Source organism: Amblyomma americanum, chromosome 2, assembly GCF_052857255.1.
Source record: "Amblyomma americanum isolate KBUSLIRL-KWMA chromosome 2, ASM5285725v1, whole genome shotgun sequence".
NCBI classification, from domain to species: domain Eukaryota; kingdom Metazoa; phylum Arthropoda; class Arachnida; order Ixodida; family Ixodidae; genus Amblyomma; species Amblyomma americanum.
Window position 1 is genome coordinate 150,290,450 of NC_135498.1, and position 24,946 is coordinate 150,315,395.

General features: G+C 43.5%; 1 protein-coding gene across 4 annotated transcripts in view; it reads right to left on the reverse strand.

Moving 5' to 3' along the window:
• LOC144121901 (rifampicin phosphotransferase-like) overlaps positions 1-24,946 on the reverse strand; it is a 212,446-nt gene that overhangs the window by 124,932 nt on the left and 62,568 nt on the right. For all 4 annotated transcript variants that reach the window (XM_077655346.1, XM_077655347.1, XM_077655345.1 and 1 more), the window contains 7 exons: positions 21,349-21,459; positions 17,576-17,688; positions 15,559-15,611; positions 8,465-8,517; positions 7,969-8,084; positions 5,338-5,485; positions 3,799-3,854 (listed from right to left, as the gene is read on the reverse strand). In XM_077655346.1, coding sequence (XP_077511472.1) covers positions 3,799-3,854; positions 5,338-5,485; positions 7,969-8,084; positions 8,465-8,517; positions 15,559-15,611; positions 17,576-17,688; positions 21,349-21,459 — 650 coding nt within the window. The remainder of the gene's footprint in view (positions 1-3,798; positions 3,855-5,337; positions 5,486-7,968; positions 8,085-8,464; positions 8,518-15,558; positions 15,612-17,575; positions 17,689-21,348; positions 21,460-24,946) is intronic.

Sequence of the window (24,946 nt, forward strand, 5' to 3'; positions counted from 1 at the left end):
ATCGATGTTTCCTTTTAATGTTTGATCGAGCAGTTGGATAAGTATGGGGTATTGAGAGTTTTCAGATACGTCGATGATTTTTTAATCCTTCTAAAAAAAACAGGACACGCAGTCCTACTTAGGCACAGTTAACGAAATTCTAGAAATTTTGAGTGAGAACGGAGAAGGATAAGAATTTACACAGGAGCAACCGGAGAAGTAATAAATTGAAGTTTTTAGACCTTGAACTTTCCATAATTAATGAGAAGATGTTCTGGATATACCACCCTTGTTCCCAGAAAGAATTTGTGTCTTATAAATCAGCGCACTCTAATACAGTGAAGTAAGCCATTACCGCTCTAGGTCTCAAGGCCGCCATTGCGATGTGCTGCTGACATACCATGCAAACGAGCTTCCAATTACAGATGGGAAGGCTTCAAGATGCAGGCTTGCCACAGTCTGTCCTGAGGGGTGTGGTGGAGTCCCTTTTTTATAGCATAAAGGCCTGGCACGAAAGCAGCCCAAGCTCGTTGAGGAAAGAATTAGGCCAGAAGTGGTACCCTACTCGCTCCGCGTAGGCCATAACCTAAAAAAATTGCATCTAAATTTAAGGCTCCAGTAGTATTCTCTGCTCCCGGTAAGCTGACCGCATGGTGTCCTCGTGTCAACTCGGAAAAAAGAAGAGAAAAAAACCTGCGGAGCCAAACATGCCCGTAGGTACGTGGAATGCAACGAAAGCGTTATATTTAAGATCCCACTCACATGTGTAAAAGTGTATGTTGGTGAAACGGGGCGTTGCTGCTTGAATAAAAGACGTTCGATGGGAACTAGAACGGGTTCGAATCTGCCTCTTCATTGTAAGGACTGTGAACTAAACGCCTTCAGGCCCATTCTTGAGAAAACCGTTGTTTTAGGTAGGGGCCGTTATCGAGTGTCCCGTGAATTAAAAAAAGCTTTTTGATCAGGTAAAATGGCCTGAATGCCTTAGCGATGCATCGATCTTCTTGTACCAGACTGGACAAGGCTTTTTAGAAAGGTTTTCTTGAGCACGAGCACATGTACAGGAGCTCTTTTTACCCGCTGTAATCTGAAGCGTTGAGTGCAAGAAGCCTTTATGGAAGGTTTTTATTGTCGCACGTGCTTTTTCTGTTTCTTTTACGCTTTTAAAGCTTTTTTTATTTTTTATGATTCTATCAGATCCCATTCAATCACGTTTCTTTGGCCCTATACACCACGTGTCATGCCTGTTAATATTCTTCCGCCGCTTTTATCGTTTTTAGCTACGTCGTGTTATTTCGTGTTTTTTTCTCTTTCATCGCTTTTATGACCATTTACATCATTCTGAGGGTTATGTGCAGGTGAAAGGTGGTGTGACGGTGTGCCTATATATTACGTGTTTCTTTCAATAAAGGAATCAGTTGCCAGTAGCGCGTTGTCCTGTCCACCTTTCTTGTGAATGTCTTATTTGGCGCTAACGTTTGTACGTAGAACTATGCACCGACTAGCCCAGCAAGAAGTGTTACCTGACTAGCAATGGCAAGTGTTCCCATCGGCTGGACTTGGGCTCCTTGGGTTGGTTTGCGACTCAGGTTGCTGTTCCCGGGCAGCCTCTCACGACTACATGGTCTGCCGCGTGACATGGTGGGCAGGTTGCCCACCACCCGGCGTGCAGGTGAGCAGCCTGCCACAAACCCGGCTTCCGACAACCACTCATTGCCCAAATGCGGGGGATGGCCACTGTAAGTGCTAGCGGACTAAAAATAATAACAGAGAACTGCGTGGATGCACAAAAGACAAAAAAACGTATGTAAGGTGTTGTGAACGTGTCATGCATCAAATTATTTTTTCATGTCACGACCGATAAGTCGGGCAGATTGGGAGGCGTTTTAACCAGCTACTAACGGAACTTGCGCGGAACGGGCGAATAAGATCGATTGCCGATCACTGCATATTATTAGAGACACGGAGTTGTAAGCCACTTCTTGAAAAATTTGTAACAAGCAGAAGCAAAAGCAGAATTGAAGCAAAGCAGGATATTTGAAGCTGGAAAGATACATACATTAGAACACACATCTGTTAGCTGTCTATCCATAACACTACATATTAAAGAGCTCGCGTTTCTACGACACCGATCATGTTCGCGCATTTGGAAAAATACAATCGTTTAGAAGTCAGGGCCCCTGTTGTTCGTACTTGTTTCTCAGTCTTTTGTCTTAAGCTGCGGTACAGATTTTCTCTCCCGCATGCGACAACAAGGCACGCAAGTAGAGACCATGGTTCGGGTTCGCTGGGCTTGCGCGGTATTCATGCTTGCCATACATGTACAACCCAAAGCGAACGTTTGAGTAGGATATTTTGATGAGATGAAAAAAAGTGTTGCTATAAGCACGACACCTACAGAGCACTATTTCTTTTTTTTAAGCTGGCGCTCAAGTAGCAGGTTCAATTTTCAACGTATAATATAAATAAGCGCGATCGATCCTGAGCAATGGCTTAGTAATATATGTGCTTTTAAAAAAGAATGTTTTCATCTCGGCAAGAATTTTCGAACCGGAAGGGGTACCTGCATAGTTGTTCAACTGGTGCAGTTGAATTCAATGTTGGCAGCGGCGTCACGACTACTAAAGCTGTCGAACGATCAGCGTTTTTTGCCGCGTCGTATTTAACACAGATGCTCTTATTAATCTCAACTTAATAGGTAGCGCCATACATAATTTCGTACAACCATCTGTTAGCACAAATTACGGTAAGCACACAGCCATTTTTACTGCTCTCTCTATGGAACAGTTCGCCAGCTATCACTAAACAATCTTCGTCTTTGCTTATGTTCAAACCACGGCTGACTAACTGAAGCGTGAAAGCTGTCTAGTAGCTACAATTTTATAGTTACCCTTACTGTGTTTTTATATATTTTTTCACTGTTTGGCACAGGATGTAATGTTTGCCACAACCGCTGCTCTTTTATTCCTGGAATGAATCCATTGTATTTACTTTTATGTGTTTGCAGGTATACCTGAATTATCAAAATATTGTTTAACTTTTTCAAACTTCAATCACTCTTTCTATGTATAAGTACAAGTTATTTATAAATATTGATACGAGGTTGCAAGCCAAGGGAACGGGACGATATGATGACAATTTAAAATATGATGTAATGGCTCAGGGCCTAGCGCGAGCGCTCCGCCCCGCACCACTGCCCTCCTCTTCACCTTCTTCGTAACAATATTATTGGCAGCAATAAGTAGCTTCCCAAGCATTTTGCCTGCTGCTGCTGTGCTTTTTCATTCTTTTTTCACGTTTGCAATAACAGGAGGTCCCGGCGCAGCCATGGGCTTTCGGACTTCTTTCCGTATTTTCACTTATTCAAGAAGTTTTGATATACTAATAAACATTTGACTTTATTCGATTTTGATTGCTATTTTGCGGTTTCGCTGTCCCCACGCAAAAGACGATTAAATCGCATGTGTGTGACGTGACACAGCTACACAGTGGTTCAACACACTTCTAGTGAGACTGTGAAGGAACCCTGGAAATTATCAATAAATACACAAGACTTGGGAATCAATGGTGGAACCAGCGAACAGATGCAGGACAGGAACAAGAAGGCACACGCACAACACCGCTGGCATACCGGAAGGTTCGCTGGTTCCACGATTGCACATTATGAACCAACTAGCCGAGCAATTTACTCTATTGAGAATCAGTGTGGCTGCTTACACTGAACATCGGGATGCTGGACAAAGTTTAGAGAAAGGTCGACGCTATAGGAACCGTGAAGACGTTTGAAGTGGACATAAATTAAGTGCCTAGAGAACTTACCTTCAAGAACCTTGTGCTTGAATTGTTCAGCGGCCATGTTTGTAGTCGGCTCTTGTCTGCAACCAAAGTACAGGATTTGCATCCAGGCTACAGGTGCGTACATCGGAGTGCTACATGTGCGCCTCTTACGTCCACTCCCCGACTACATGAAATGTCTACAGGTATCCCGTAACAGGCGCAATCCTCCGGCACTACGCAGTACAGCGCAAGGAATAAAGTGAGAAAATAGTTTATCCGTGCGAAAACATTCTATTTTTTGAACAACTTTCACGGCATATATACGGTAATTTTCGCCAAGAAAGCTTAATTAGTTTTCAAGTTGCAATCATATATGCATCACCTTTAGATGTTTGCCCCAATGGACGCCATTGAGGTATTAGCGCACGACTTCCTGACTGAAAAAGCTCACACTGAAAATTTTCACCTGAAACAACGGATCAGTTAAGCGCTCTTATGCATTCGTATGATGTGCATGCATTCATATGAATGTGCATGCATTCTCAATAAGGAATTTGTTATGAGCTTCTTCGCACTGCGTGTATTTCAGGCGGGCATTAGAAAGACTGTTTCTACGGATAAAGTATTTTTTTACAATTAGTTTTGAAGGGACTAATTTCTCCCTCATTCTATATTACCAGCGTACATGCCTTGTGCTGCTTCCTGACATGCAGTTTTTCAATGGGTTGAGTTCCGCAGTGCGTACTATAAAGCATCTCGGTGAAAACGTTATAATAACCACGGGTTTGCTAGTTCTAGTAAAACCTACAAAGGCGCTTTGAGCATGGCTGGTATATGCTCTTCCCGAGGAAAACCATGTTCATGCTCACGCTAAATAACTGAAGCAAGTGCATCTTTCATGGACATCTCTTCTAATTGTGAGGCCACTCTAGAACATTGATAGATAATTTTATGAGCATATTGACGGGAATGGTTTCATTTTCCAACGCGTAGCAAAGTGTAAGCGCATGTCCCACCTTTCCCTTTTCTATGTGCTGTACTTGTTGCGCTTGAATACTGGAAGATATGCATCAACTTGCCCCGCAAAGTGTTTTAGCAAAATCTTGATTTTAAAGTTTGCCCTGCGCCCACGCCAACTAGTTAAAATTGCCGTCGAAAACAAATGATGTGCGTTTCTGACAATAAAGAGCAGAAAACTACAATAATCCCGCCAAAGCATCAGCGGATAAATTGATTCTATGGACCAATTTTAAGATATGTGAAGAAAAATGCGTTCGTAAACAACTTGAGTCGATGACGCGGACAAAGGACAGCACCCAGACAAAGAATACCACGAGAAGCGCCTGTCTCGTGTTTTTCTTTCTATGCGTGCTGCCGTTTGTGCGCGTTATCTACTCAAGCTATTCGCCAACTTGCCCCAGAACGTGTTCTATAGTGAACAACTTCCCGCGGTAAAAACGTACTTTTCGAGTATTTCGGGGTATGCCTTGGAATTTGGAAAGTGCTAACCAACAACAGCTAGTACCCATTTGTTTTTGATAATCAAGGAAACTTCGATAATTTATGTTCAAATCTACTTACGTCTTTTCATGCATGACAAAACCAGAACCCTTATTTTCTCCGCATTCCAAGTTGACCGCAGTAAGCTCTACTTGGTTTGAATCGTCACTGCCTGTCAAGCTGAATGATGGCACGTGGCATTTTGCTTTCACCGCGAAGACAGTCGCACCTGTTGAAAAATAGTCGGCGCATCAGAGAAGCAAGCGCCACTCGCAACATAAACCCCAAGAACGCCAAAAGCACTTCTCGACGAAGACCACAAAGCAAAGCTATATTGATTGTCTTATGAAAAGAAGATCGCATTGAATACCTTACCGCAACAAAGGCTGTTTCCGTGTCGATTACTGTTCTTTCTTGACACGTTTTGGCAGAGATTTCAGCAAAAAATAATAATAATAATAATAATAATAATAATAATAATAATAAACTCTGCGTGGCATTATATACAGCTTGGCCGGGAAACGAAAACATACCGTTATTAAATAAACCTTTCAACTTCCTTGACTGTTCTGACTCCGTGATATTTACAAGGCGCTGAACAAAGCAATAAACAAACAGACAAAAGTTGAACCCTTGTTTTGTGCCATGGGTAGAATGTGGTCGTGATGAGCTATATTATATATTGCGCCAGCATTTTGCACGCCGCCTACAGGTTCCTAAAATCACCGCAGTCGCTGTTCCATGATCATTGTAATCACGATTTCAGCATAATTTCAGAATTCCTTCAGCAAGCAACGTCAGTGTAACACCCCATTCAGAATGAAAATTTTGCAAGTGGCATACGCGATGGACTAAACAATCCGTGGGTGTCAGTCATAGGCCAAAGCAAGCCAATTTTTTATTCATTGTGTATTCATGTAGTTCATGAAGTTGTTATTCAGTAGTGCCGTCTTAATTATGCCAAAGGGATGGAATACTAAAAAGCAGCAGGCTTATGGGCGCCCACAGATCATGGAATTTCATGCACGCAACAGCGCTACAGTTACGCACAGCAGCCGGCAACATTATTTTCCTTCCTTTATTTATTTTTAAATAAACAACTACTACTACTTTTTACGGAGGACAAAAAGCAAGCATGGGCAGAGCAGGAGCACACTGTCAGCTGCTAGTAAGCTTGAGATGCGTAAGCAGTGCTGGCGAGGACTTATTTTGCGCTCTTTTTGGCCAGTCCCGACCATGCGTTTTTTGAAGAAATCCCTTCAACAAATGATCTAACCGACTTAAATGCTTCTCTTGCTGGCGTATTTGATTGCTGTCAAATGTAGGAAATGCGACTTAGCGCTCAAAAGACGGTCTTTCTCCGCTTCTCTCGTCAAAGAGCTCCACTATCCTTTACTTCCATATTTGGTTCGTCACATTTGCAGAAAGAAACAAAAGATCAGTATTTATTTGGGTGTCACAATTGCTAACAATCTATCATAGCATTATCATTGACAATATCTGTTCACTTTTTGTTAAAGAGAATATACCAATTAGCGAAAAATATCTCTTAGGACGGAAGCAAGGAACGAACGAATAGCACGGAGGGCTGGATGAGCGGTGTTATTCACAAATCGCTCAGCAGCTTTCATGGTTTGGCAACGGTGTCTACGTGCTGGCAGGATTAGCCTTGCAGTGGGCTGCTTTCACCGCCTGTGGCAGGCTGTCAAATAGACAACCTTCCCCGCTACTGCCCTAAAAGGAAACGGCCCCCACTAAAACTTTCAAGAGTATATTTGTTATTGTCCACCTCTTAGTTCCTCGAATTTAAGAGTACACAACGCGAGAAATGTTATTCAAAGCCAGAATCTACCACCTAAGATGACCAAGAAATGTTTCATCCTTTTCACCAAAGCGCAGTAAACTGAACAGAAAAGATTCGCATCCACCACGACAATCCTTGCTGGTAGATAGATAGTGCGTGAAAGAGTTAATCTTGGGCAGTCATACCGGTACAAAATTTAGCTCTAAAATGAAAGCGCGCTTTGTGCAGGCACAGGCGCAAGAATCTCAATTTATGATCCCCTCTTTGAATTTACTCTATGTGCATGCTGCTGACCAGTAGGGCTTTTCGTTAATAGGATACTTCCGACTGAGAAAGGTGGCTTGGAAAATAAATTGCATCAAATTAGGAAAAAATACTGAGCCCTTACTGTTTGAAAAAAATATTACTGCGAGCCAAGACTGCATAAAACTGCTGGAAAGGAGACAAAGTGCGAGTGCATAAAAGTGGGGCAGATTAGACGAGGCGATATTAGTCCTCAGGATGCTGCTTTAAAGCAAGACACTTTACCGATATTTATGTTCAGATTTTTTTGTTACTTTATTGATTATACTAGCTCCTCTAGTAACGCGGGGTTTCAGAATTTTTTCGTAAATCAGAGGTGCTCTCACAAATAACTAGGCTTTTAAAGGCTTTGGGAGCCTTTATTACAGTTTTCTCCTTCCGTTATGATCACCAGTGGGCAATTCGTGATGGAATTAAGAAATTACCCCTGTCATTTCTCCTTTACGAAGCGAAATTCAGGATATCCTGGAGAGGGATGGTGCCTTCATAACTGCGGTACGCTGCAAGTTTAGGACATTTCTGCCCGTTTTTATTTAAGGGTATCGTTTGTGCTCATTCATAAGGCAAATTCAGTTGTATTATGGCAGAATAAAAACATAGCTTACCGCTTTGAATGTGGAGCTTGCCGCACCGAGAATCTCTTATATGCTCAGTCCTCAGAAGACTGTAGGTAACGGGCTGCATTTTAGAAGACGGCGAGCTCACCGAGCCGTACAAGATACTGAAACATAAAAGCAGTAAATGTATTTTTCTACAGGCCGTTCTAGCGCTGAAAAAGAAAAAAAAGTAGCCAGATCATTATGCTTTGTACTTCGCTGAGCGAAATCCCATCTTTTCGGTGCACATCGCCTCGCTTATTCTCTGAATATTGTAGCACATAAAGCGAAAACACAAGAAAGCGTTCAGTGATGAGCATTTCAGACGAGTCTGGTGTAGTATTTGCAACACCTGGCTTTCATTGTGGCAGAGGGATGTATCAGAATCAATATAACGTTATAACCGTAGTAACGTTTTTATTGCGTTATCCATGTGGTTTAAAAAAATTCAACAGAAAGAAGATCAGCTACCTAGTTGGTTCAGTAACCATTGCACATTGCTCACCCATTTCGTTCACCGTAGTTGTTTGTACGCACCAAATGGTACATGTCACCATTCTGAAAGAACAGACGAATATATCAGCATGTCATGCGGTACTTTTGAAGAAGGCATGACGCTACAAGTACGCGCAAAAAAAGCGATGCATCAACCAACTTATACGCGGCAGAGTGTGGCTTTCTATGCAGACACGGGAGTGCGTTGCGTTAAGTGTCAGCAACAATATTGAACAGAAAGTCTGAAGTTGGAGCTGTATGCTATAAATACATGCGCATCACTTTCGGGAAAAACAGTAGGAACTTTGCGCCTGCCGAACGCCTCCTCGTCTTTTTGTGCGTGCACTTGTAGCGCCATGTCTTTTTAAGAAATACAAAAGCAACTAACTCGGCCACATAGATTAGGTTTGTGCGGTATATTAGGCAGTTGAGGAACTTATCACCACGTATGATTGCAATGGTTAATGTCTTTTATCTTAAAAGCAACACACGTTGCAACCAAGTATGACCAGGTTACAGGCTATAAGGGGGAAGTGTAGCTATAAAATACCGTTGCAAAAATATTTCCACGCCAGCTGCATTTGATTTCATTTTAGCTTCACGTTTTCGCTACAACCAGTAATTTGCTCATACTTGCTGGTCATATTCGTACAAGTGTGCTGCTGTTGGGATGGAAATGACTAAGCTTGGGCGTTGCATGGTCGGAATTAGAGCCTTTGCACAGAAATAAGTGCAGGTAAAAAGGCGGAGAAATTTTCGTTTACTTTCCTCGAAACTAATGTCTTGCACATATGATTCCGGGAAATAACCAGGCGTCTGATTCCTTGTATATATTTTGGAAACGAGCGTCCTGTTCTTGATCCGCAGTACTGAAAAGCTATTTCAGAAAGTACCGCTGGTCTTCTCTCAGTGTGTGTGACCTGCAAAACGTGAATGCAGGAATGTGCTCTGCACTCTTTTAGAACGTTGCGGAACTACTAGAAAACTCAGTTCGTAACTCATTGACACTTTTCAGTAGCCAAACGACAAACACGCTGCGATTCTTACCGCTACCTTTAAATTAAGGTTCCCCGTGCAAGGCTCCGAAGGCAAACTGTCCTCAAACCTCAGTGTTCTGCTGTGTTCTTTTGGGTTTAGTGGCGCATAAGCATCTAAGGCTGTCATGCGCCAAGAACAAGGTATAGAAAATTGTTTTCCGCATGATTTTATCAAATGTAAAACAATGGTAGTGGAAAAGGCCTAAAAGGTTATTTAGTACTACGACGCGAAGGTAAAGGGCAAACAATCTAGAAATGGCTAATGGTAAAACCTTTAAAGAAGGACAGGTAACCTCAACGGCCATCCCTGACGGGGCAAGGATGTCGAGCCTCCCAACCAATGAAATAGACACCTAAGCCCTTTTCTCATGAGTAAGAAAGTGTCTGAAGTGTGTCATAGGCAAGTAAGGCATTTACAGTTTATCAAGAAAACCAGCTTCTCTTAAAAAGTTAAAAACGTAATACATGTCGACAAATGCATTACCAGTTAAGAGTAGCGCTGGGGAAAAAGGATTGCATTCTTCGTAAAATTAGGTAAAATATTTCTTTCTCAGTGATTAAACTTCAGGGCATGACAATAAGATGTGGGGTACTGTAATTCAATTGCAAACACGTACAAGCGCACAAAAATCCAAACACACGAAGAAAGAGTCTGAGACATCACGAACTATTTTTTCACTGCATTTTTCAGTAATAGATTTGTCTTCTTTTGTTAGTAGGAAGTTGTGTGTAAGGTGTGCATGTCCAATACGAAGACGGCGGCGGCTGCGTTTTTTATGGAGGCAAAACGCTAAAGCGCCCGGGTGCTGTGCGATGTCAGTGCACGTTAAAGATCCCCAGGTGGTAGAAATTATTCCGGAGCCCTCCACTACAGCCCCTCTTTCTTGCTTTCTTCTTTCACTCCTTCCTTTATCCCTTCCCTTAAGGTGCGGTTCAGGTGTCCAAGGATATACGACACAGATACTGCGCCATTTCCTTTCCCTTATAATTATAATTATGAATATTATTTTTATTATTATTATTATTATTATTATTATTATATTATTATTATTATTATTATTATTATTATTATTATTATTATTATTATTATTATTATTATTATTATTATTATTATTATTAATATTATTATTATTATAAAATTAATTCTATAAAATGCTCCTGGTGACCACCGGTTTTTCATTCACCCAGTACTGATTTTACTAAATGCAGTTTGTCTTTTACTTCATTGCTCCAGGTTTCCTGTCATTTAGCCTTGAGGTTACTGTGCATTAGTCTCATTCAGTCTCTATGTGGTATGTTAACTCTATTTCATGACTGCGAGCTTGTGTAGCACATTTGTCGGCTCTTTCATTACCTCATATCCCAAGATGGCTCTGCACCCAACGGAATTTTGTTATATGTCCTTGTGTTCTCACTTTTTTGTGTATTATGCTTCCAAATAAGGGTTCGACTGCATTTCTGAAATATAATGGCGTGTGCAAGCTAAGTGAATCTTTGTAGATTATGCTGCTTTGAATCCTGTTATTTATTACTCTGCCTACAGCTATAGAGAAATTGAATGCACAGGTATTGCCAATTTCTTTGTACAACCGCGCTTCTTACATGTTCTGTTGTTTTTGAGCAATCGGTGTACAATTCTGGGTAGTTCACATTTGTTTTGTAGTGCGAAGTATTTCTGTAATATGTGTTCGTGTGGTGATTGTTTTTTCCAAAAGTGTGTTAATGTTAAGTCACATACAGTGGGAAGCTGTACCATGAAGGCAGCGGGTCGAGCCTTGAGGCGACATCAGGAAGTGTATCCAGTATTTTCAAGTTTTGGCAAATATCTTCGAAGCGGAGAAGCGGAGGTCTGATAGACTGGGGTTTGTTGAACAGTGTGCTGAAGGTGCACTTTATAATTATGGGATAAGACAGGTGTTGTGGCAAGGAACGGACTTTCAGGACATATGCGCATCTGAGCACAGTTCTGTCTGTAAGGGACGGTTCATTGATTTCGACATAGAGGCTGTTTATGGGGATGTTCTGTATGCGCCAGTTCCGAGACGTAAACCAAGGTTATCCACGAGGTCCAGACGTTTTAGGTGTGATGGTCTCGTAGGCCCATACATGATGCATCTGTAATCTAAGCAGAATCATGCTAGAGCACGATAAAGCCAGAAAAGACATGTCCTATCGGACGCCCACCGTTTCCATAAAGCACGTTTAGGAGATTCAATAATCGGGAAGCTTTCTTCTTTAGGGTGTTGGTGTGTGGAAGGAATGTGAGCTTTTTTCTCTATTTTCCATTTTCACTGCTCTACATTCTTTGTTGTACCACACCTTGTGGTTCTATCGAACCACTCCCGAGGACTGAGGAACAGTGAGGCGGGCCGCAGTAATGATGCAGAATGTAAACATTTCATTCAGTTCATCAACTCTGAGGTGGTCTGGAAATATATTTTCTAGAGAGGCCTTTTCCAGAAACAGCTCCCAGTCAGCTGTGTCAAGTTTCCAACGACGTGGTTTGTTTGTGACGATTGATGGTGATGACTACAAGCTGATTACTACAGGCAGGTGATCGCTTCCATAAAGGCTGTCGAGGACATCCCATTTAAAATCCATAAAAGAGGCGCTGAACTAAAAGACAAGTGTATACAGCTCATTTAATTTTCCCCAGCTTGAAGAACAGTATTTGTTTTTTTCATGTATTGAGCAGGCAGAGATTATTGGATAGAATAAAATCTTCTAAAATACGACCCCTAGTATCTGTTTGCGTGCTTCCTTAAAAACCGGAGTGAGCATTAAAATGCCCAACTGAGAGATATGGCTGTGGCAGCTGTTCTAAAGGTGTTTCTAGGTTGTGAAGTGGAACTATCAGCCTTGGTTCGAGATATATAAAACATATTGCGATTGTTTTAAAATGAAGGATGGTGACTGAAACAGCTTCATTTTTGGTTTTTACCTTTATTTCACGGGTTGCAACACCACTCTGTACTAGAATAGCAATGCCCCCTGAAAGCCTATTAGCTTGCTCTCGGTCACATCGAAAGACTTTACACTTCTTTAAGATATCCTTCTGTTGGGGACCTAAGTTGCTCTCCTGCAGCCATAAAGACACAGGGGAAAGTGTGTTTAAAAGCTCATTTATGTCACTGTAATAATTTACTAGTCCACGGCAGTTCCAGTGTAAAAGGAACGCCATGTTGGACGATTTTTTATGCAGTGCAGTAAAAAACTTAGGATACCGGTTTTGGTTGTGCCATTAATGGGCACTTTTTCGCTCAGCACAGCTGTGCCGCGGCTGCAACGGGGGCGAGTTTTGCGTTCTCTCCATCGCCTCGCTAGAGGCTCTGCAGGTCCGCGGAGAATGCGCAGGAGTACGGTTTCTAAGCCTCTCCCGACTGGGGGAAGCCTTGCGGGCAGGCGACTGAGAGGCCGGCGGGCCCTTTTTCAGAAGTGGCAGGGAAGCCTTCGCTGCGCCTGCCGGGAGCGTGAGTGGCCCTGTCTCAGGCTTTGCCTGGGACAGGGCCACCCCTGCGCACCACATCAGCAAAATTTGTTCCTGCAGCCAAAGAGAACCTGTTAATGTTATGTAATAGTCGATTACACGCTTCGCTTGTTTCTTTTGTTTTGAGAGTGATTATTTCTTTTTCAGTTTTCCATCTTGTGCAGGACCTTGAGTAGGCGGGATGATGTCCTTCACAGTTTGCGCAGCACAGCGCTGCTACTTCACAGTTTTCTGAAACGTGCTTATGTGAGGCGCATTTCACACAGGTTTGTCGACCATGGCAACTCTGCGACCCACGGCTATATCGCTGACAGTTGAAACATATTCTGGGTTTGGGACATAGTGTCAGACATTGATCTTCAGGTAACCTACTTCAATGTATTCGGGGAGTGTGCTGGAGTTGAAGGTGATGATGATGACGTCCTCAAGCTGAATGGCACGTCCCCACGGCGGGGGATTGGTCAGGGTGAATTGCTGATGCAAACGCAAACATGGGTAAGGAGTGGAGTAATTTGATAATTTTGTGAAAAAGACTCGAATTTGGATTAAAAATATGATAGCAAAACGGAAATGAAAAAGCTGTGAATTCACGTTTTAGCATATGAATTATATATCTGTGAAGAAAGTCGCACGCAGGTTTCAAGGCATATCCCTTTGCTGGAGTTGAAGGTGAGGACGAGGGATTTATTTGGTATTTCTGTTTTCTTTCATAATTTTGATGCGAAGGACACTGATGACATTCTTTTCTTGAAACCGTCAAGTGTGCCATGTTCAGGGAGCTCGAGAAATTCAAATTCGGATATCACACCTCGGACGGTGTCTAGGGGAAGGTGTGCGGTTACTGAGAAAGGAATTCCTTCTATTCAGACTATTTCGGACAGTTTGGAGTGCTGGGTGTTGTCTTTAATTTTAAGAAGAAGGTATCCACTGGGCATTTTTGTCAACTTGTAGCGCGTGCCCACGGTATCGGTGAGACATTTAGAAACTAAGAATGGAGAAATTTTTTTTTAGATTTTTCAGTTCCTTCGCTGGGAAGGACGTGGTACTTTGCAAAGGTTTCTTTTGTTTTTCGGAACCACTGGGCAGTTATGTCTTCTGTCTGCGCTCTTATCAGAGCGCGATCATTTGTGAGGAAGGTGGAGCCATATAATGCATTAAATGTTCGGTCTCGGTGCAAGCCACCCACCACGCAGCCCAACGAGGGGACGGGAAAGGACCTCGCAAGCAAGTCCTGCCCACATCAACTGTACACCCGAACTATAACTACATATGACGCAACTAAGGGTGGTTGGCCACACGTTAACCCTCACCGCCAGGAAAAAAAGGAATTCTGAGAAGTGAATAGGGGACAGGAGAGTTGTGAGAAAGAAGAGAGGAAAGTAAGAGATGAAGGGGAGGAGAGGAAAAGGCGACTGCCGATTTCCCCCGGTCGGGTCAGGCCGGAGGTGCCGTCTGCAGGAAGCTGGGGCCAAAGTGGTGTGTTGCCTCCGCCAAGGGGCCTTAAGGGTCCAAACGCTCGGCATCGGCTCAACCACCAGGATCCCCTTTTCCCCGGACACGGCGATGCCACGCACGGCGAGGCGCGTGTGCTCGGGTCCGTGGTGATGCACAGTTCACCATCATCCCCTTGCGGGGATGTCCCTGCGGATGCTTGGGAATCCGTGGTGTCGGAACTTAACAACGTCTGCACTCTGCAGACGCCCCCCTCCAGGGAGGTCTTACAACGTCAGTTACTTTTTCTGAATGTTAATTTTCACATTATTGATAAATTTCAAATACACTAGAAGCAAGAAATCCATACCACTCATCTTCCATTGCGAATACTGTTTATTCCTAAACTGATTAGAGGGCGCCACTAGATGATGGGACCCAATACACCTAGAGGTCGATTAGTGTGGCAACCCACTCAAAGCGAAACGGTGCACATTGTGCTGATGTACACAAATTAGGTCTTATTGACAGCACTCGCCGGTGAGTTGAAATGTAAATTACAATAAGTGAGACTGAATTTTGCCCCATGATGCTTGATACGCGAGAAGCCGCTTTGTTACTGTCGACAGCGCAGCATAAAGTTTCTGATCATCTTGTACACAATATAACTAGTGCCATTTTCTGCGCCTTGGCACCTAGCGAGCCGTATGACAGCGCATTGAATTTGTTACAAGCCGCTCTAAAACAACAGGGTACATAGCGAATCAAGCACAATTCGTCGTGTTCAATGCAGTTAACAGCGCTACAGCGGCAACAAAGGAATATGCAATGAAGGGATAATTCCTTATGAAGTCGCGTTCTCTGTTTCGAATAGCAAAAGCAGACTAAACAAAACAAACTCTGCTACAAACAAGGCAGGTCCTCACACACAAAAAAAGACAGAGTGCACAATTTGGTTAAACAAGCCTTAGTTCGAAAGCAATTTTTCACTCAGTGTCTGGCACCGCTAATGCGAGAGTGACTCCTTTCGTTAAACGCTCTGGTGACATACTGCATCTGTTAAAGGCGTCTAACTTCATAGTGCTCTCGAATTTTACTCAACGTTCGTACAGACTTCTAGAAATGCATTTGCAAGTTAGGGTATATCACCTCTAGATAACCGAAGTGGTGCTCCTGTGTTTCGAGACCGTCAGTGATGCGGCCTGCAATAAAAATGTCATCGGCAAAATGATAACAGTTACTGGTCACACTCAGAAGGATCATGACAATAAATAAAACTTCGTTAATGCGACTCCTGTTACTACGGAAAACTATGATACGGGCAGCTCGGCCAGTACGGCCCAACATATGCACTATTCTATGGCGCGAAATTCTCCTTAATTCCGGGGAACTTGGAAGCACTAGGGTTAATTCGGAGATGCAGCGGCACTCGCATGCGCACACGGCGCTGGAGATGTGGTGATGATCGCTCGTGAGCGACTCACAAATCTATAGCACGTGAGGCGCTGGTGTCCAACTGAACAGTCGCCGTACTTAGCTCTACGGTCATCAGTCGAGAAGGTACGGCGACATGAAATTTTGCTTGGTACCGTGCTCCACCCTTTTTCTCGCTTTCATTTCTTGCGCGTCACTTAACTATAGTGTCACGGATTGTGCTGTTATCGTTTGTCACGTTATCTCAGGCCCTGCAATTCTTTTACGTTACGCGGTTAGCCTGTGCAAAGGGTATACTTTATTTTTCTTGTAAAGTGTGTTTGGGGGAGAGATGATGGAGGAGGGTGCATATGCCCTGAGTTTCTCGAAGGACACAAGTGTTGGTTGGTAGGACAATTTGCGCTTGCTACTCTATTTTGCGGAACGGCGAAAAATTGTTGTTGGCAGGCGAACTAATCGCATGAAGCCGTTAATGCTTACATCTCTTTCAACAAATAAGACAATGTTGATGTGGATTACTTCGTAGTTCTTTCCGTCCTCTCAATACCTCGACATTATTTTAATTCCAACATTTGCTACACTCCCGTGATATGCGAATTAATGGCGTTCCACTATAGTAGATGATGATTCAGTGCAATTTCTTTGGCTTCGTGTTTTAATTTGTTGATACTACGAGTGCCATCAATGAGGCGAACTTACGGATGTTATTTTTTTTATAGGTGGGGTCACACTGGTGATCTACGGTTGGCTGCTAGATTGTGTCGACCTTTGCTAAGTTTATCTAAAGCACTACTGTTACCCTTTCCTTAGATCATGAAAACTGCGCACCTGCTGCATTTCCCGCATTTTCTAGTGCGTTGCAAGCCTTGCCAGAGCTTACTGAAAGCATTACATTACATGAAGAACGCGAACGACTGAGGACATGCAAGAGGTAGAAAACTGGCGCGGCTAAATAATTGCGCTCAAGTCTAAAACAACTCACAAATTTTATAATATCGATGTCTTCAAGAGCCGCAGTAAAAGAAAATATCAGCGCTGGAGATTTGCAAGCTTGAAAAAATATGTATCAGCAAAATGAGTATTGATTAGAAGGCACTCTACTTTTGAAGCAGTTTTTTTTCTTCTAGAGTAGGACACTATTCTTTTGCCTTTTAAACCAACGGCCTAGACGCAATAATTAGCATGAAAATTAGATCTCGAGTGAGTTAGACAGCCACTCTCAAGCTATGAACAGCAATTAACAATATTGTTTCAAAATGAAGTATATACTTGAATTATATCACACATTTTAATGTTCCAGAAAGCAAGTGCATCAAGGTATGCTAAAAAAATGGCAGCGTAATTTTAAGGAAGAGGCATATAGTACGATGTTTTTCAGGCCTGTAGTGTACTTAGAAATTTTGATTAAATAAGGGATCCCGGCAAATGAAGTAAGAACTACGGTAGATTCAGATTACGGAGCATTCTCCTCTACTCGATGCACCCTGACTGACGATAATGGCTCAGAAGCATAAGATTTCATAAATGAGGATGCCTTACGGAACATACAATACTAATACCAACTCTTCAGTGACCGCGTCCCACAGAACTCGGGATACCCGGTCTCAAGTCAGTTTACTCAGGTCGCTGCGAAAGTTCTCAACCACAAATACTGTCGTTGAGAAATGCCTCTGGCTCTGTACGATGAGAAATTAAATATTTGTGTACAGATCACAGGTCATACCCAGCATACCTTGTGTCCTCACTTTGTAGCCCCACAGGCAAGTTTCTTTTGTCTCGCCTCCTATTGTTAGTTCCCCAGCCATCATGCCAGCTTGATCGTGCCCGTCCAAGTCTCCAATCAGCCTGCCGAAGATAAAATGGATGATCAGCGCAGAAAGGAAGAGACGATTTTTTTCTGCGTTTTGATGCGTTTTGTATGCACTTTTGTCTACTTCTATTTCCGTCAATAAAAAGCTTAACATTTTTTAGATTAAAAATGCCATCGTTTCTTTAGCTTGCGTGCGCCTGAATGCATAACATCTTAATAACAAAGTAGCTATAAAGCTATTGAAACGGCAACTGTTGTGACAAGACACTGACTCGCCCAGTATAACTCTTATTTAAAGCGGCTTTGAAGAACATTCCAAAGAGAGAACATAGACTCGCTAAATCACTACACTCTCTCGTCACGAACACCTGAACCAAACAATACACTTCTACACAGCAGATAGCCCACATTTGCGTGCGAAAGCTGCTGACTTCTTTCCAGTGACTTTTTTGAGCGAAGCTCCACTTCTCGCATGCCGAGCTGAAGGTGAAATCTGTTCCTGAAATGACCTCGAGCAGGAGGCGCTCCGCCGCCACAGCTGTGCGCTTTGCAGTCGCGTCCTTCTGTCACGTGGTTCACCCAGTGACACGCTCTTGCTAGATGAAAGGGCAGCGCTCGCCGCCTAGATAACGCGAGAGGGACAGCGGGTCTGCTGCTCCTGGCCCTACGGGGCTGGGAAATCAAATGGCCCGCGCCGCTAGCGGCGGAGGTCCTCTCGCAACCGGGTGTACCTGCTGTGCATGCCGTCGTCACCTTTGCGGCTTCGCCGGCTAGACGATGGCTGTTGCGAGGCGCTTCTCCTTTCTCTGTCCTTCTGTCTTTCTCCTCGCTCCCCTATTCTCTAACTTATCCGCAAGATACAGCGGAAGTGGCTCTAGCCAGTTGGCAGGCCCGTGCAACATCAGAAGCCTAGACAACGCAGAGATATGGAGCCACGACCGGTCACGCAAAGGACGAATACTTCGGCAGAGCACTGGAGGCGCCGGGTTACTTCTAGTGGTCCCTATGACAAAGAGCGGCACGAAGCCGCTGTGGCTATAGCTTCCGCTCCGTATAACCTGGCTCAGCTGAGTTGAGCCACAGCAATTTTTTTTCACGCTCGCGCTCTCCTCCGCAGCACGCTGCGGCGTAATTCCTTGCAGAGATGGCTCTTGGGTTAGATTTTTTTTAGACGTTACGCAGCTACCATAGCCTCGGAATGTCAGCAGCGCCTCTCCGGTAGGTCAGGAAGCTCCACCCCGCTGGGCGCGTACAAAAAGACGATTGCGATAGTGGGTAATGCGAAATTTAAGCACAGCTCTACACACGTTACGTGCCACCGCTGGCAGGTGTCGTGTTACTCTGCTAGCCACATTCCGAGACCATCCCGTGGCAGCCGCCTTCCGGTTGTCCATTCCTCCGCTCTCGCCGTCAGAGGTGGCGCTTCGCTCTGCTACTACCTGCCAACGAGCCACCTTACGCACGTTGATAGGTGATGTGTAACGACGAGTACGCCACCGACGACGACGTAATACACAGGAACAGGCGTCTAAGAGCGGCGCTCTAAAAGGTGCGAAGACGCTCAAATTCAAATGTTGACTGCAAATAATTCAGCTCCTACAAAACGCACCAAATCAAGTTCTTCCGGGAGGATATTCGTAAAGCGGCGTCCTTTAACATCCCAATACAGCACCTTTAATGAGAGCCCCTTTATGCGCTGAAGGGTCAGAAAAATCTATTCCGGCTTAAAACACGTGCTGTACACATTCGATATTACGCGAAAGCAACACGGCCGCTGTCCGGGTCCTTTTGTCCGTGGCTGTATTTTTTGCGTACGTTTCAAAAGCAGCTCGTGCATCTTGATGCCGAAGTAAAAACTGTTAACTGATTTCCTTGCTCTGTGGCTATTTGCAGCTCTAAAATACTGGAAAGGAAGACCTGCAATTTAACAACCGACGTAGTAATTTTTAACCAGCTGAGCTAGGAGAAAGTGCTTTCCAGCAATCATATGACTTTCTCGTTACGGTCGTGACGTCTGTATCATCGAATTTATTTAGCCTTACGCAAACGGATAAGCAGTCGAACCTTCGACGCAACACCGTCCGGTCAAGGTAAGGCGTATTTGAGGAGAAATGCGCAGGGCGATCACTTATTACTGGAAAACAAAAATCATTCCCGCTTCGAGTTTCACGTAGAGCCCTTATTCATATTAAAGCATTCTACGGAGAAGCAGCTATACAGCCTTAATAATTCGTTGCAGCGATCTAGCATAGGTCTTATCAAGATTTCGGCTGTGCCTCTTCACAGTGTGGGCATTTCATGGGGCGATTATAGGCTCGAAGTGAAGGCGTAATGATGCTTTGCGTTCTCCGACTCTCGCAGCTTTTTGCCGAACTAGTTCCTGTTTTGTAGACTGCTAGCGCTCTGCGATTGCATTCCACGTAGTGCGGAATTTCTTCATACCATTGTGCTGCTATTTAGTTCACCTGGTTCAATTGGCGGTTCCACTGATGCGGAGCACTTCGAAATTGTAGCACCAAATTTGTAAACAATCACGGCGAACTTCCAGGCGTTCAGGGAATCATCCAGATTACGGTCCACACCCTGAATCCGAACAGTGAAAGTAGTCACCAGATCTGCGCCAGATTACTGCGAAAAATTCTGCCGCGTCTAGAAGCCGCCAGTGCATAGAATTCTTTATTAGACGCTTTTAGCATACCGTGAGCCGTGTTACTGCAACCGTTGACGCAGTAACGGACGCATAAACTTACATTTGGTCACATTCAAATTCATAAGCCAGGTAGAGCACCAGTTTTGGATTAAGCTAAGTCATCCTGCAGCAGAGACTGATCACTATTAATACAAATACGACGCTAGAGAACACAGTAATCTGCGAACACACGAATCGGCGACGAAATTCCAGCGGGAAGGTCATTAATAAAGATTAAAAACAGAAGCGGGCCAACAACTGATTCCGGAGAAACTCCAGAGGTAACATTTGTATCGGCGGAAGGATGACTATCAATGACGGTGTATTGCGAACGATTAGTTAAGAAAGCAGTGAATCCATGATAATATTATTGGGACCAGAGACAGGCAGGAAAGTTTTGTCACGAGGCGCTGGTGGGGAACGTGGTCATAAGTCTTAGAAAAATCGAGGTAAATTATGTCTCTTTGAAGGGATGAGTCTCGGTTTGAGTCGAGGTCAGTCGTGAATTCGAAAAGCTCTTTCGCATCAAAAACCAGAACGAAATTTGCGTTGTTTAGAGAAGAAAAACGAATTATTATCTAGGTGCGTTGCAATGTGAGAGTAAATTATATGTTTGATGACCTTTCATGGGCACGTTAGCGAGATAGGTCGATAATTGGACGGATCAAGGAGACAAGCAAGCCTGGGTGGTCCTGTAGACGATAAAACCTATAAATATCTCTACAAAAGGACCCTCATACCCCGTTGGTGTTCTTTAAATCTTCACTAGGCACTCTAAATCTGAAACAGCAAGGGAATGATATCTTCCTCATAACGCAGCATGATGACGTCGTAAGATCGACATGCGCGTACTCAAGTTTCGCCACTGCTTTTACGCATGCTGCGATCCCTTCCAGCTCGGCACGCATCTAGCAAATGCAGACAAGATGGTGCCGTTACAGGAAGAAAAGGCCAAGCGGGTGACCAGAAGGGAAGGAGAGATAGGGCTAGCAGCGGGTGCACCTACTTGTTGATATCACGAAGCATCTCCCGCAAAGGTAGCGTGGCAACGTCTGCGGCGAGCTGTGCGGGACAAAGTTCCGCTGGAATTTCCAGAGTGTGGGACACTGTTGACCAACTGCACCAAAGAGAGATGTGAGTTAATACTTCACACATTTTGTAGTGAAGGCAGTCTTCTTTTCTGCAATAAAAATAATCACCGCAGTTTTTTTTTTCGCTTTCACAAAAAAACAAGGAGTTTATTTTATTTTTTTTTGCAGTGAACAAGTCAGACGCTGTGGATAATACACAATGATGTGAAACTTCGAATTTCAACTGGAATTCAACACGATTTCAACGGATTTCAACAGTCGAGAAGCGGTAGCGGCTTAGTTTGTTTTTTGTGTTTTTTTGCAAAACTCAAACTCCAAGCCCGAAACCATACTCACTGATCCTGGGCAACGTTTCTGGTGAAAGTAAAGCTTCCTGAGGGGAGGGGTAATGTCGTCTCTGTGAATCTCAGCACATTCTAGTGGCGCCAGTAAGCAGCCGTACTGAAAAGAACTGTTTGAATATTGTACTATGAATTATGCATAAAAAGTAGCGATTAGCAACGAGTTTTTGCGTCGCCACTTTTTGGGCGTCCTGTTTTGACGTCCCTCGCTCTATGCTCAACTCCTTCACAACTAGGTTCAAGTACTTTCTAAAGCCACCGTATGATTCCGTACAGCAAGATTGCGAGTTTTGTTTTCTTTTTTTACTTACGGAGAAAACGCCTTACCTTTCTTGGACTAGTTTAGCCTCGTTATTTTGCTATTGTGGCATAACATCTTCATTTCTTTATTTTAGCCTCTCGAATAATACAAAAACTGAGGACGCACGCAGAAAAAAGCAGCTGTGTCCCCACTGCTTCGCCGCCCCTAACTAATAAAAGCAAGAAATAAGATATAAAAAGAGCTTCGATAATAACTCATGTAGCGACAATCAGGGGTTGAAATGAAACACTTAGTAGAAACTCGGCGCGACAGAGTATAAAAACAATGGCACGTGTAGTATATGACTGCTTTTTCAACAGCAACAAAACAACAAAAATTTAGATTGCACATAATTGTACCACGACCATCGGAATATCAGGCAAACATATGAACTAAGCCAGGAGCCGCCGAAAAAGCATAGGGGAATATTTCAATTGTTTAATAATATCAGCTTTTGGTATTGATCAATATGGAATTCATGGTGTAATTGTTTTGCGGCTGAAAGATAAATAGGAACAAAGAAGAAAAACCTTCATGTGCCGCCGCTTGGATCCGAACCCACGACATGTTATGACGAGCCCCTCAGATCCATTCCTACGTCTGCTTAATATCAGGCATAGTGTGTTCGAACTATCTGAAAATAAGATATTACCTCCCAGAGGAGTTTTAGACCGAGTGTCCTAGGTAAATGTAACCAAGCTTTTAAAGATAACAGTGTGTCCTAGCCCATTGAAACGAACTGAGGGTTGATAAGATCCGCGTGACCTAGTCTGCTGCATTTTTGTCGTTTTTCAAGGTTAATGAATAAGTAATGACTAATTAGCTAACATTTTAATCCCTAGCTTGAGGAACAAGGTGTAAATAAAGAAGTTGTAGATCGCGAAAAACAGCTAGCAGCAACGTTTCAATCAAGGTATGATTTACGTAGCTCTTTTTGTTGGCCTTAAAACAAAGCAATCACGTGACCAGCTGCTAGCTAACATCTCTGTCCCAGTGCGCACGCGAAGTCTCATCGGCGATAGCACTCCAGAAGAAAGCGGATTTTGTTCTCTAGATGCGGCCAGTCAAAAAACTTCTTTACGTAAACGGTAGCTTGGGGCAAGCATTTCAGTCAGCTGTTTTTCAAGACGATCAGCAACTTCTCTATTGACACTTTTTTCCTGAAACAATAATTAAAATCTTATCTTATTAGATTAAGTTATTAATAAAGCTTCGAGAAGGAGAAAATAGTACACACTAGGCCAGGCGACTCTCAACAGATCTCAGTAGGTTTTACTGGGATAGGACACACCGTCTTTTTAGAAGCTTGCTTACATTTAGCTTGGACACCTGGCATAAAGAGGTTACAAATGGAAGACAGTCACATAATACTAATCAGTATAGTTGAACAGGCCGCGATGAGTTTCGAAACCAAGATAAGACAGAGCTGGCCACCATGAACCTATGGTGTGTTTTGGAGGATTGCATGAGTCAAAGTTTCTAACTTCATATAGGGATCGGTGGGAAATAAATGTTCGGACATTAGAAAAGTGAGCGCTATCTTTGTGTATTGTTCATCTATAAAAACTTGCAAACGTGTAGTGAACAAAACATCTCACGAGCACAACCCTATTCTAGGAGAATATACCTCCGGCTGGTGAGCCTTAAAGTGCATTGGCAACAGCACGCGACACTTTTACGCAGGACAGAAAGTTTATTGTTCGACACTGTCGTGTTTAACCACAGAAGAAAATAGTAACTTAAAGACGAACAGAAGCATGCATAATGCAGATGCATCCTCACTTGCAATGGGAGAGTTTTTTTATGACAGCAAACAAACCCAGTTGATCGAGAAAGGGAAACGGAGAAAGCTCCTGTGTGGGCATCCCTTGCCATTGTTGATATAAACAGCCCGCCAAGAGATCTCGAACTATCTACTTATCTCTTATCACATCGCTAAGGCTAGTCTTTCTCGAGTCAGAAAGCCTTCACTCGAGCTCCACTCCAACGTGATTTGCTTCTGCAACAGTGTTTCCTATAATCATTAAGCCATCTTACTGCACTCTGATAATTCGTTTTGGTTGCCCGCAAAGTGCGAATTCGGGTGCATTATATCCTTCTCTGCCCGCATCTTTCTTATGACCTTCGCGATTGCTGCGCTATGTGTTACGACTTAGCATTTCCCTGAATAAAGGCGAGTCGTGCGTTCAGCTGTGTTTGTCTAACTTCTCCTTCGTCCCGTTTTGTTCACTGGTTTTTCTTAAGTAGTGACCCATACCAGCTCGCGATTCTTCTGTGGTGTTTTATTGTTTCTATTTTGAAATATTAAGAAAGAAATCAGAAGCAAATTATGTATATCAAGAGCGAAATATTTATCTCATTGCCATACAGCTAGAGCATTGTCGAGGTCATTTACTGATCAATTTTTATTCACTTACGACGCGCGTTACTAAGGATGCTGATTACGTCTGCTTTTTAAAGGTAATAACCTGCTTCTGTTCTTTGTGCATCTCAGCTATTCATATCATCATCAGCCTGATTATGCCCACAATAGGGTGAAGGCCTCTCCCAAGTCTCTCCATGCAGTTAACCTTGTCCTTTGCCAGCTGCAGCCAGCTTCTTTGTGTGTGTGTGTGTGTGTGTGTGTGTGTGTGTGTGTGTGTGTGTGTGTGTGTGTGTGTGTGTGTGTGTGTGTGTGTGTGTGTGTGTGTGTGTGTGTGTGTGTGTGTGTGTGTGTGTGTGTGTGTGTGTGTGTGTGTGTGTGTGTGTGTGTGTGTGTGTGTGTGTGTGTGTGTGTGTGTGTGTGTGTGTGTGTGTGTGTGTGTGTGTGTGTGTGTGTGTGTGTGTGTGTGTGTGTGTGTGTGTGTGTGTGTGTGTGTGTGTGTGTGTGTG